This window comes from Typopeltis vanoorti, chromosome 9 (genome assembly GCF_054136105.1).
Source record: "Typopeltis vanoorti isolate ZY-2024b chromosome 9, IOZ_Tvanoo_1.0, whole genome shotgun sequence".
Lineage (NCBI taxonomy): Eukaryota > Metazoa > Arthropoda > Arachnida > Uropygi > Thelyphonidae > Typopeltis > Typopeltis vanoorti.
Window position 1 is genome coordinate 127,973,789 of NC_143557.1, and position 12,231 is coordinate 127,986,019.

Consider the following 12,231-nt stretch of genomic DNA (forward strand, 5'->3'; position numbering starts at 1 on the left):
TTAGACGTTGAAAAACTTAAAACTGTCATTCAAAGAACGTGATCAAAGTTGAAATAAAACGAGATAGGTGCATAAGGTGGACCTCCCATCCCGCTAACCTTACACTGCATTCCACTCAACACATTGTCTGTGAAAAGTTTTATTGGACAGTCATTCCACGTGCAGTCAATACTTAACTCAAAGCAATTTTTATCAAGTTATTTAGTCCCTTACGTTTTTTAACCAATTTAACAGTGATGACGAAGTTATCGGAGACTGCTTCAAAAGTTAAGTAAAATGTATCAAGAATCAATATTGTGAAATATTCATATATAAATTTAATTTATTTTACTCATCTTTCGTTTATTTTCAAAGACACTTGTTTACCTTCGTACTAACATATACATACTGTATAATCATTATCCTTAACGTTTACTGCTAAATCAAAGCATTTTAGGCAATTCTCTTCATTAATTAATTCATGATAATCCTTCAGAATTAGTATTGACAGCTTTAAAGTAAAGACACTATGTCAATATTACATCCGTAGGCGAAATGTCAGGTAATACGAAGAAGAGAAGATATTTCGTTAACGGTGAAAATGATGTTTCCTGCTGGATGTATTTACAAAGTGAATAATTCATTGGGGACAAGTGGATCCTTTAAATTTTTAATTGTCTTAAATATCATGTTTAGTTTTGAATTAAACTTGCTTGAGTAAACGTTCCGCGTAATTGCAAATAATATTTCAAACACACGCACAAATATTACGCTATTCTCTCGGGTCATGGACACTTGCAGACGTAAGCAAAACACTTCGGTTTCTGGCAGAAAGTTGCTGGGATTGTATTCTATTTGTCCTTTAAAACATAAATTCCATAATGAAGTGGTCGTCTTAGCATTACCCTGATTCTTTTCTAGTTCATCACGCCAATGGTTTATCAGGTTCGGATCAGGGTTTTGTATCTTGGAGCCACGATTGATTCAACGGACCTAGTCCACACTACAAGAAACAGTCAAACATTATTATCTCTGCAGTCTCTAAATGTCATTGTTAGGGCAACGTACCAGGCATCCTCCATATCCAGACGTGTACGGTTAGCTTGAATCGTCGCTTCCCAGGAATGATCTTATTCCAATCCATGGTCCAAATTCTGTTTGCGTTGGCTCATACTGTGATCAGATTAATGTCTTGCATGAGTGACTTTGACATCTCTTATGAAGAAAGATTTCAGACTTTGATTTTCTCAGTTACAGACACATTTTTGGAGATAAGACGAACAATAAGAGATTTAATTGAAGCTTATACGGCTGTTAAGGGAATGAATAGATTGAATAATAGAGATCATCATCACCTGTAGCTTTGTTCAATACACTACTGTATGAATGCCTCTCCATGTTTAGGTTTATTTGGATTTACGGCCGAAGCAACTCAGGCTATGAGGCTAGTGTATTGTCTATTAATTGCGTGTGCTTTGCAGTAAAATATTTTATCCTGAAAATTCGTAAAATTTGCAGGATAAAAAACTAAAGTTTCTGGGAAGAAAAACCCCGACCACCTCCGAATGAGACCGGATAACTCACCTTCGTTTGAAAAGCCTTGATGAAGATTCTTTGCATCCTGGACGGAAGTTGAACCTAGATCTATTCAACCAAAGGGCGTCGTCGAAACTGACTAAGTTACACAGGCTCCTGTCTCTCCATGTTATTTCATTTTAGTTGATCTTGTGCATTTCTACTCCATATAAAGGCCCAGAATATCGTTTTTCATAATATTGTAAATTTATTCAAGTAAATTTACAATATTATATTTTAGGAAGACATGTTTGTTTTGAATGATAAAGGTTCGCTGTTTAAAAAGGAAGTATTATTTTAGTAAAGGAGTAGTCTAATAAACTTCCGGAAAGTATTGTAGACACCTTAAATAAATTAAAACAGGTTCTATATTCTCGAGTATGTGTAGAGCATTATATTTATTTTAACTAGCAGCCCTTGCAGGGTACTAAAGGACATACTTGTGATGATTACGTGGAACACATAATTTGAAGATTGCGAATTCCCAACTCTCAAGATTATAAACACGAATCTGAATGAAAATTCGCTAAAAAATTATTCCAAATTTATAATTTTATAAAGAAAATTCGTAAATTTGGAAAAAGCGGAAGATGAATCAAAAATCGTGAGTAGATAGGATGAGGACGCGCCTGAAATAAGATAAAACTTTTTTTTTTTTTTAATTTTATTCGCTCTATTTTACAGAAAGAGACTCCTCCCTCCGTTCAAATGACTCCTTTTTCCACGTGGCCGACAAGATTAGCAGTGCGAATCGCGAGTTGTCTGATGGTCTACTTTTCCGAGCAGCCATCCTGCAGACGATATTGATTGTTTGACATTCACAGAATCTAAGCATGTGTGCTTTCCGGGACTTGCCTTCCTCTATCTAGGATGTGAGGTGGCGTCATCCTGTGAGTGTGCAGCGGAGAGTTTCTTTCCTCCCCCCTCTCTTCCTCCTCTAGTTTGTAGTTACAGAAGTGGCGTCTCCGTAACGTACTTGATTTGATTTTGAGAGAGTTGCATTGTCAGATGCGAACGTGTAGTTCCAACTTCAAAAAGTGAAGCCATCAGGACTCCTAGCGCCAAATTTCATGCGGGGAGTGCTGCGATTTTGTAGCCGAGCAGACCGTCTAGCTTGAAAAGAGTTTTCTTAATGCTAGACTCGATTCTCTCCACATGGAACGAAAACAAAGCAAGCTTCATTAATGCTAAGCAGCAAAATTCAAATAAAATCGGTGGCTGTGATTGGCGTGCATTATTGCTGACACAGAACTCCGCTCCACCGATTTTACTGTTGGAATATATCGATTAATTTTTATTCTGAAACAGTTGAATAATAGGATCCTAAACATGGACAACACAAGCGCAAATAGCGTGAACGCAAACTGTTCCACGGCCAAGTCTAAATATTCAGGCTTTTGAATTGTACGTAAATAATTTCATCGTATTCAAATGATTTTATGTTTGCGTGCCTGTTAGGTAACCATGAAGAGACTGCATATGGCAGGGATCGATGGCATTTTCATCCTAAAGTTAAGGTCGCCATGAACTATATTGAGCGACATCGCCAATCCCAAATGAGATTTTTTTTTTACTTTTTTTTTTTTTTTTTTTTTTTTTTTAAGTAAGCAGAACAGTAGGCTTAAAAATATAACTATTTATGATTCTCTGCTCCAGGCGAGACTTTTTCTCCTGAAAAAAAAAAAAAAAAAATACTTTATCTGTACAAAAAGTGGCTTTTTTTTTTTTTTTCACGGTCATGGCATCGGTGACATGAAGGTGGGCTGTGTACGCTATGGATATATCCACATAATACACTAAGTAGCTAGATTTATTACTGGAGGTAATCGGCCCGAAAATACATTTCTTCATCTTGACCTTGGCACGTGTCTGTTCCAAGCTATATAAAGCAGGTAAGCCACATATGGGAACTACAATGCAACCTTGAAAACAGGACATTCGGCACCAGATGTGACTTTCTGCTGGCAATTCGGTTAAGTTTTTATACATATTCATTATAATGATGAATAATCCTAAACACCTACCAACATTCTCGATTCTGTTCGTCTCGACAAAGCAGGCAATATACCGTATCTTTAACTTTTCCCATCTCTCTTCTGTAATAATACCAAATACAATTACTGCATAATTTCTAACCCTTATTATTATTATTAGATTGTTATTTGAAATTTTCAGATCCATATAGAACTGATTAGAACCTCAGTGGCTTGGTCGGTTTCGAAGCCTTTTGACTGGAAGGACCCAATTTCGAATCCGCGAAGAACCTTTGTCGTGACTTTTCAGCTGACGATGAGTTAGTCGGTCTCATACCGAGGTGAAAAGCTTTTCATCCCGCAGCTAGGCAAACCAGCTAGGACAGAAAATGCAGTTTACACACAAGAATGTGTATTTAGGCATAAGACTTGAACCACCTTATTCTAAAATTATAGTTACGAAAGTCAGTCTGGGCTGTCTTAAGACACTGCAGATTATATTATTAGCAGAACTGATTAATGAAGCTCTTCAAATAAACACAGTAATCGATATTAAAATTTTAATATTAATAATAACTTCATGATAATATATTACAACAGCCTACGAAAAGGCGTAGTTTTCTGTGTGTGTGTGGGGGGGGGGAGGTTCCAGTTAAATTGGAAGCGGTGCTAAGGGCCTCACATCCACGTAAGACTTTCTCTCAGCTTTCTGTTTGTTTATGTCTGAAATTTCCATAGGTTCTTACTTCACTGGGTGCTGTTTTTCTGAAAACTAGCTTCCATCATTCCCGTACTTTCCGCTGAGTCCTTGCAAATGCAAGCAGCAACTCGTCAACATTCACAGTCCAGCTTGAGATCTAAAGAATCCATTCCTCGTCTTCTCTCAATCTACTTATACCTTGCACAGCCTTCGTTACATAGTATACGAGGGTGGTCTGAAAATTTCTCGACCATAGATGACAACACTATCGGCAAGATTTTTTTTTCTAAGTTGGCACATCTGTCATAAGAATCTATGTGAAATTTCAAGTCATTCTATCAAGTTAGTTTTATACAGCTGCCTAAAGCAAAAGTGTTGTCTGTATCCCTTGAAATTAATAAAATTGAGTATCGTGCGGTTATAAAATTCTTTGTATAAGAAGGTTTAACACCAAAAGAATTCATTCGAAGTTCACAAAAGTTTACGGGCACTCTTCTCCTTTGTTTTCGACAATTAAGAAATGGGCTGCCAAGTTTAAACGTGACCGTACCAGCTTGAAGATGATCCACGTGAAGGAAGTCCAAAACTTGTAACAACACCAGAAATCATTGATCAAGTGCACGATATGGTATTGGATTACTGGCGAGTCAAAGTGCTTGAAATTGCTGACACTATAGGCATTTCAAAAGAACGTGTAGGATATATTTTGCATGAAGAATTGCATATGAAAAAGCTTTGCGCAAGATGGATGCCACGCTTGCTCACAGCAGATCAAAAACACACTCTCTGAATAGTGCTTGGAGCGTTTTAACAAGAATAAAACGGATTTTGTGCGTCGATTTATTAGTATGGATGAGACTTGGATTCACCATTACAGCAGAATCCAAACAGCAGTCAAAACAGTGGACAAAAGCCGGTTGTTCAGCGCCAAAGAAGATAAAGTCGGTTTCATCAGCAGGAAAAGTCATGGCATCGGTGTTTTCGGATGCTAAGCATTTTGTTTATTAATTAACTTGAAAAGAGTAAAACAATAGGGGGAATATTATTCCGATCTCTTAACCAGACTAGACGAAGAAAAAATTCGTGAGGAAAAACCCGGTTTGCAGAAGAAAAAAAATAATCTTTTATCAGGGCAATGCACCTGCCCACACGGTGTTTCGGCAATGGGAAAATTAAGGGATCTGTACTATGAATTGTCGGAACATCCACCCTATTCCTCAGATTTGGCTCCCTCTGACTTCTGTCTCTTCCCAAAACTAAAACTCTTCCTCGCTGGTCAGCGTTTTTCTTCGAATCAAGAGGTGATTGCAGCTGTGGAGGGGTATTTTGCAGATCTTACTGAGAACCACTACAGGGACGGGACAATGGCGCTGGAGCATCGCTGGAATAAATGTATTAGTCTTAAGGGAGATTATGTTGAAAAATAAAAATAATTTTGAAATTATAAATTTGCAGGCGTAGACTTCTGTGGCTAATTGGTTCAAAAGATATATTTCGGTGATTACACCACATTTTTTATTATTCAGTTATACAAAATACTGAAATAATAGTTCCCGACAAGCTTTGTAAATCGTAGAATTTACATCTTCATGGGGTAAATACTATTTATACTATTTACCCCCTGAAGATGTAACTCCTACGATTTACGAAACTTGTCGGGAACTATTATTTCAGTATTTTGTATAACTGAATAATAAGAAAATGTGATGTAATCACCGAAATATATCTTTTGAATTATAAATTTGTTTTTTCATTGTTAGGCCGAGAACTTTTCAGACCCCCCTCGTATTCCACTATAACCTTAGCTGTTGAAGGAAAACCTCAGAAGGTTCTTTCCTCTCATTAAATCACTTACACACCGTGCATCTCTGTACATAAAATTACTATCTCAACTATACACACTTTCAGTACAAAAAGAATGCATCGGTGGGGAAACCTATCGTAATTATTACTGTATCTGTATGTTTTTTTTTTTTTTTCCCTACCGTGACGGGTTATTACGTGTGTGAGATTAATTGTGGCTCTGTCGACGAGAATCAGCGTTGAAGTTATAAACAACTCAATTGCAGTTGTTTGTAAACGAATTAATATGTTATCCACCACAGAGTTAAATAAAAACTCGAGCTGTCTGTCCGACAGATAGCTCGTTGCTTTAATCACGTCCAACTACACGGCTGGTCGTCGTGCCATTTGTAAACATTCCCACTTCTGTTATGTTGTTTTTCATTTTTCATTCAAATCACAAATCGAATGTAAGAACATATTTACGCGAGGAGTCCTTATAATGAACTGGCGCTCTCGTTACAACCAAGAAATCTTCGCATATTGACCGTGCATACATAAACATTCCTAAAAATAGACTTTCGTTATAGGCAGTACTTGTTATATCGCATTTTCCCTATAGTTCAAACTCCTGCGTATATTTTTTTCTTCCTTTCAAGTAAAAAAAAAAACTTGATATAAAATGCATTCAATACTTAACGGTTTCGAAATGATCTCCAGAACACGTCCCCTCAGTTTTTTTTTTTTTTTTTAATCATTCTAACACAAGAAACCTTTACAACTGATGTGAACGGTGACAAAAAAAGTGATTGGCAAGAGAGTAAGTACACAAAAAATGAAAAATTTCACCCTTATAAAGCACCTCCGTAGCGCAATTGGAAGAACGACGGTACGTTGCGCCCTTCGATTGGAATAGGCCTAAGTTCGATTTTCGTCGCGACGGGAGGAATCTTTATCTGGACGATTTCAATCGAAGGTGAGTTAGCCGATCTCATACGGAGATAGCAGGGTTTTTTCTCCCGGAAACTCGGGTTTTTCATCCCGCATACAGACAAATTGTTCCTTCAGAACACACGCAATTTACAGACAAAAAATACTAGTTGTTGTGGTGGTGGAGGTGGACGGTAGATGGCGTTGATTCGTAGTAGAGGTTCGGTGTAATGGTTGAGACAGTTGTAGGTGTCCTCCCGCGATGAGTCTTCGGACTCTTTGGAGATGTCACGAATAATAATAATAAAAGCAAGCCATAAAGATCAATTTGTTGCGCATTTGCTGCAACAAGCACTTTCATATAAGTGATTACTTAACAGGGTGTATCATTCAAGTGGAGATAATGAAGTGACGTGGTAGGAACTCAGAAACAAGTGAAATGGATGTGTGTAGGTATTATAAAATCTCGATGCGAATACCAGCACGGGATTAGATGACATATCAGTAAGTGTGTTGCGAGAATTCGCACCTCCCCCCCCCCCCTTTGACCAGGCTGTTCAAGTCTCAAGTGAGTGGAAGGAGGGTAAGTTAGTTCCTACCGAGGCTGGATCTATAGAGGTGGCGGCGAACTGTTCAAGAACGATGAATAGGATACTCTATAGGGATAAATTGAATTAGTAATTTATTCCGTTTGTAATATTGTGTCAGAGTTGAATAAAAGAAATGGCTACACTCTGATACTCTTGGACTTTGCAAACGTACTCGGATGGATACAAAACTGAGTGACGTGGATAACCTGGTGACTGACAGTAGACATCAAAGAATAGTACTCAAATATAAAACGATGCTTGCAATGCCGTACATCGTTTTTTATTTGAACACTATATCAATTTTGCATAATTCCTGTCATAGACCCAAACCATATGACTATCCATTAATTATTATTATTATTACTAGACCTCCAGGGAGCTGAGGTCTCTCGTCAAAAGAGACTATATATCACCTACACTTACTTTACCAGGCAAACTGTTCCACTCATTTACTGACTGCTGTGTGAATAAAAAATCTAGCTTTCATTTCTTTCTTAACACACACAAACTTAACTTCCATGGATGGCCCCTTGTGCTCTCCTCATCTTCCATATAATGAAAAATTTTTCATCTGATATCTTGTAATGCCTACTCAGAAGTTTGAGACTGCCATCATATTACCCCCTCTTTCTCCTGTCTACCAGTGTCTGTTTCACATATTCTCAATCTACCTTCTTAATCTGCATTCAGTAATCTGAATATCATCTTTGCAGCATTTCATTTCTTTATTACTTTGGAACTCAGGTGAAAAAATCTGCACACATTTGTCAGGTGTGGTCATATCAAAGCCTTGTAAAGAGGCAAAATGATCCATATCCTTACATGACAATTTTAACGAAACATCATAATTATCCTCTGAGTGATATGTTCAATTTTTGCTTTGTGACCCTTGAACTTCTACTTCCTATCCACTATAACTCCAAAATTTTTAGCATCATTAGTTAATTCAAGCACATTCCCAACAATATAATTTATCATTGGATATCGCATCATACCAACTTTATGCTCACTAAAATTGAATTGATAACCATTACTGTTATCGTGCGGAGGTTTCTGCGGTTAAGAAGTTCAATCGATTATTTCGGTTTTGTGACCATATTTTTATTAAAAAAGACTTTTTTAAAACTAAACAAGTACTAAAAAATAAACTCGACAAGTTTCGTTAGTCATCAGACTAACATCTTCAGGGGTAAAGATAACTAACAGTTTAAAGCACAAACTATAAGAAATTACAAAAAAAAACAAGTTCATTTGTTGGTATTGTGAATGTCAAAAAAGTTCTAGTTAAGATAAAAAGCCAAATGGCTAGTTTTCTGGCACCTTAATATAGAAAATAAGGGGATAAACATCCTTTGTTGTTTTATAGCCAGTAAGCGAAACTAAAGATCGATAACTACGATCTATAAGTTTCATGCCGAAAAAACTATCGGCGATTTGAAGTAAAGGTGGAGCAAGCTCCCTCACTATTCTTGATATTTTCTCATAATGTAAAACACAGCTCCTAGGAGATGTAGTACTGTCATTACATTATGAGGAGAGGTCACTACCCAGACCGGTTTCAACCTTTTTTGAGGTCTCATCAGTTTCTATATTAAGGTGCCAGAAAACTAGCCATTTGGCTTTTTATCTTAACTAAAATATAATTACACCTTTATGGCATTCGTATAGTGAAGGTATGTAAGTTCTTTTCACTAAGCTTTGATATCTTCCAGGTCTACCTACTCACTGATGAGACCTCAAAAAAGGTTGAAACCGGTCTGGGTAGTGACCTCTCCTCATAATGTAATGACAGTATTACATCTCCTGGGAGCTGTGTTTTACATTATGAGAAAATATCAAGAATAGTGAGGGAGCTTACTCCACCTTTACTTCGAATTGCCTTCGTCGATAGTTTTTTCGGCATGAAATTTATAGATCGTAGTTATCGATCTTTAGTTTTGCTTACTGGCTATAAAACAACAAAGGATGTTTATCCCCTTATTTTCTGTCAAAAAAGTTCGTTAAAAAACTGAATAACAGATCTATGCAACCGTTAATACGTGTTAGCTGGAAACAATGCTATTTGATGTCGCATTCTGTCTGAGGTCTGAACTGGGTAAATTTTTGATAAACGCTGACCAAACTTGATTTAAAATCAAACAGTTTTTATCAATGTAGGACATGTTTGTTCTGTCTCAGAGTACATCATGACCAGTAGAAGTTGTGTGAAATGCCAAACCAGACTTATGTTCTCTCTTTTTTTGTACGTCCTTTTGATGTTTGCTCATGCGGGTTTCTCCTGATCTCCCCATCTGGCCTACGTAGCAGATGCCACAGGAACAGTGAATATTGTAAAATGAAAAAACTCCTGGTTTTTTTCATTGGGTGATGTGGAGGTTTCGGTGGATGAAGAGATTTTGATATCTTTTCAAGTGGTGGGAAAGTCACTTTTATGTTGTACTTGTAGAGAAGTTTGGTTAATTTATCTGTGACATTCTTGATATAAGGAAGGGTGACTGCATTCTTGAAGTCTTGTTTATTTAAGTTTCTTGTAGGTGCTGTATTGAGAATTTTCTTAATTAATTTAGTTTTGAAACCATTCAGTTGTAGGATCTGTGTTAAGTATTGTATTTCTTCTTTCCACTTTTCTTCTGTACTGGGCATGCTCTATGCTTTATCCCTTAAGGTTTTTATGGGGCCTATTTTTTGCTTGGGATGATGGTGTGAGGTAGCATGAAGGAATCTTCCTGTGCTTGTCGGCTTTCTATAAATGGAAAATGATAATCTGTTTTTTATTTCATTTATTTTTATAAGGATGTCTAGGAAAGGAAGTTTTTTATTTTCTTCTAGTTCCAGAGTAAATTTTATGTTAGGATGTAAGTTATTAAGATAGTCTTTAATGCAGTCAGTTCTAGCACTGTTCCTGGCCAAATGATGAAGATGTCGTCTACATAGCAGAGCCAAATTTTTGGTTTGATGTGCCAGTTTTGTAGAGCATTATTTTCAAAATTTTCCATGTAGAGGTTTGCTAGAGCTGGTGAGAGGGGTGAACCCATTGCTAGTCCTTTTTTTTTTGTTCCCAGAGTTTGTCTTGGTAAAGGAAGAACGTGTTTTTTATCCAATGTTCGTAGAGCTATACAATGTCTGGTGGGAAGAGATTTTCTAGGATGTTTATTGTTTCATTTCTTGGAATCTTTGTGAAAAAGCTGACCACATCTAAACTCGCTGATATGTCGGAAAGATCGATGTGTATATCTTTTACTCTCTATGAAATCTGTGCTGTTCTTAATGAACGACGGTGTTTTTCCTATATGTGGTAAAATCAAGTTTGTAAGGTGCTTTGCCAGATTTGAGGTAGGAGAGTCCCTTCCACTTACTATTGGTCTTAGTGGTACATCTTGTTTATGAATTTTGGGAACTCCATATAGTCTAGGAACTAGTGGGTGTTTGCAAATTACCACCAAAAAACCCTACAAAAAACAGAATTTGCTGCCCTTAATAAACTCAAATCAGACAAAAACATAGTTATAATCAAAGCAGACAAAGGGAATGCAACAGTGATTTTAAGCTCAGAAGATTATAACGAAAAAATGAAAAGCCTTCTTGAGGATTCCAACACCTACACAGCATTAGACAGAAACCCCACTTGGCGAACTCACAACAAAACCAATGAACTTATCAAGAATACACCAAATTGGTCTGAGGAACTAAAAAGAAATTTACAATCAAAACATCCACTAGTTCTTAGAATTTATGGAGTTCCCAAAATTCATAAACGAGATGTACCACTAAGACCGATAGTAGATGGAAGGGACTCTCCTACCTCAAATCTGGCATAGCACCTTACAAACTTGATTTTACCACATATAGGAAAAACACCATCGTGTTTTTCCTGTATGTGGAAAGTTCCATGTTTGGTCTCTGGAGCATGGTTTCCAGATTATCTAACTCTTACTCTCTCTCTCTCTCTATATATATATACAAATATACAACAGGTTTTGCAAATGGGATTCTATTTCTGCCATTCATACATTTTCTAAAGATATATTCATGACTACTCTTCTGTTATACTTGCTTCTACCATTTCTCTGCTTTCCTCTAATCCTGTAAAAACATGAGCAGCTGTGAGTTAACATTCACTGACTTGAGTTTCAACCATACTGAAACAACTTCTCATCCTCCTCTTTCATGGCATTCTACCTTTGCTCTCTGAAAACACACTTCTGTATAGAAGTGTGTTTTTATATTATTTTCACACCATCATTCTGATTTTTTTTCTAGTGGCAAAGAAACAAATTGGTGTGCCCTAAGTTTTGCAACCTTTCAATTGGGGTGGTTAATAGAAAAATGAAATAAATCTTCATGTTTTTAATAAATATTTGCATTTAAAATACATACATTCTGCTGTAGAAACCATACATGTGTGTGTGTGTGTGTATATATATATATATGAGTTAATTCTATGATATTTTAAATAATGCTTGAATATTTATTTATAATCTATAGTGTCTGGTGCACATCTCATCGTTATTGCCATAGCAATTGTATTAACACTGGGTTTGATCACGTGTGTAATTAGTCACCATAAAATGGGAGCACGATCTTGGAGTGAGCGGCGGAGCAGGCCTCTCCCTCAACCCTCCAGTTTGCATCCAACGTGTGGTCCTACGAATGCAACATCGGTAAGTGAGACTGGTTAGAAATAAACTTGCACTTGTTATTC

General features: G+C 36.8%; 1 protein-coding gene across 3 annotated transcripts in view; it reads left to right on the top strand.

The window, feature by feature from the left end:
• LOC150103527 (low-density lipoprotein receptor class A domain-containing protein 4-like) overlaps positions 1–12,231 on the top strand; it is a 282,835-nt gene that overhangs the window by 213,401 nt on the left and 57,203 nt on the right. For all 3 annotated transcript variants that reach the window (XR_016548852.1, XM_090398264.1, XM_090398263.1), the window contains exon 3: positions 12,015–12,190. Coding sequence is in view for 2 of the 3 variants with exons in the window: in XM_090398264.1 (XP_090254390.1) it covers positions 12,015–12,190 (176 nt within the window). In the remaining variant the exon portion in view is untranslated. The remainder of the gene's footprint in view (positions 1–12,014; positions 12,191–12,231) is intronic.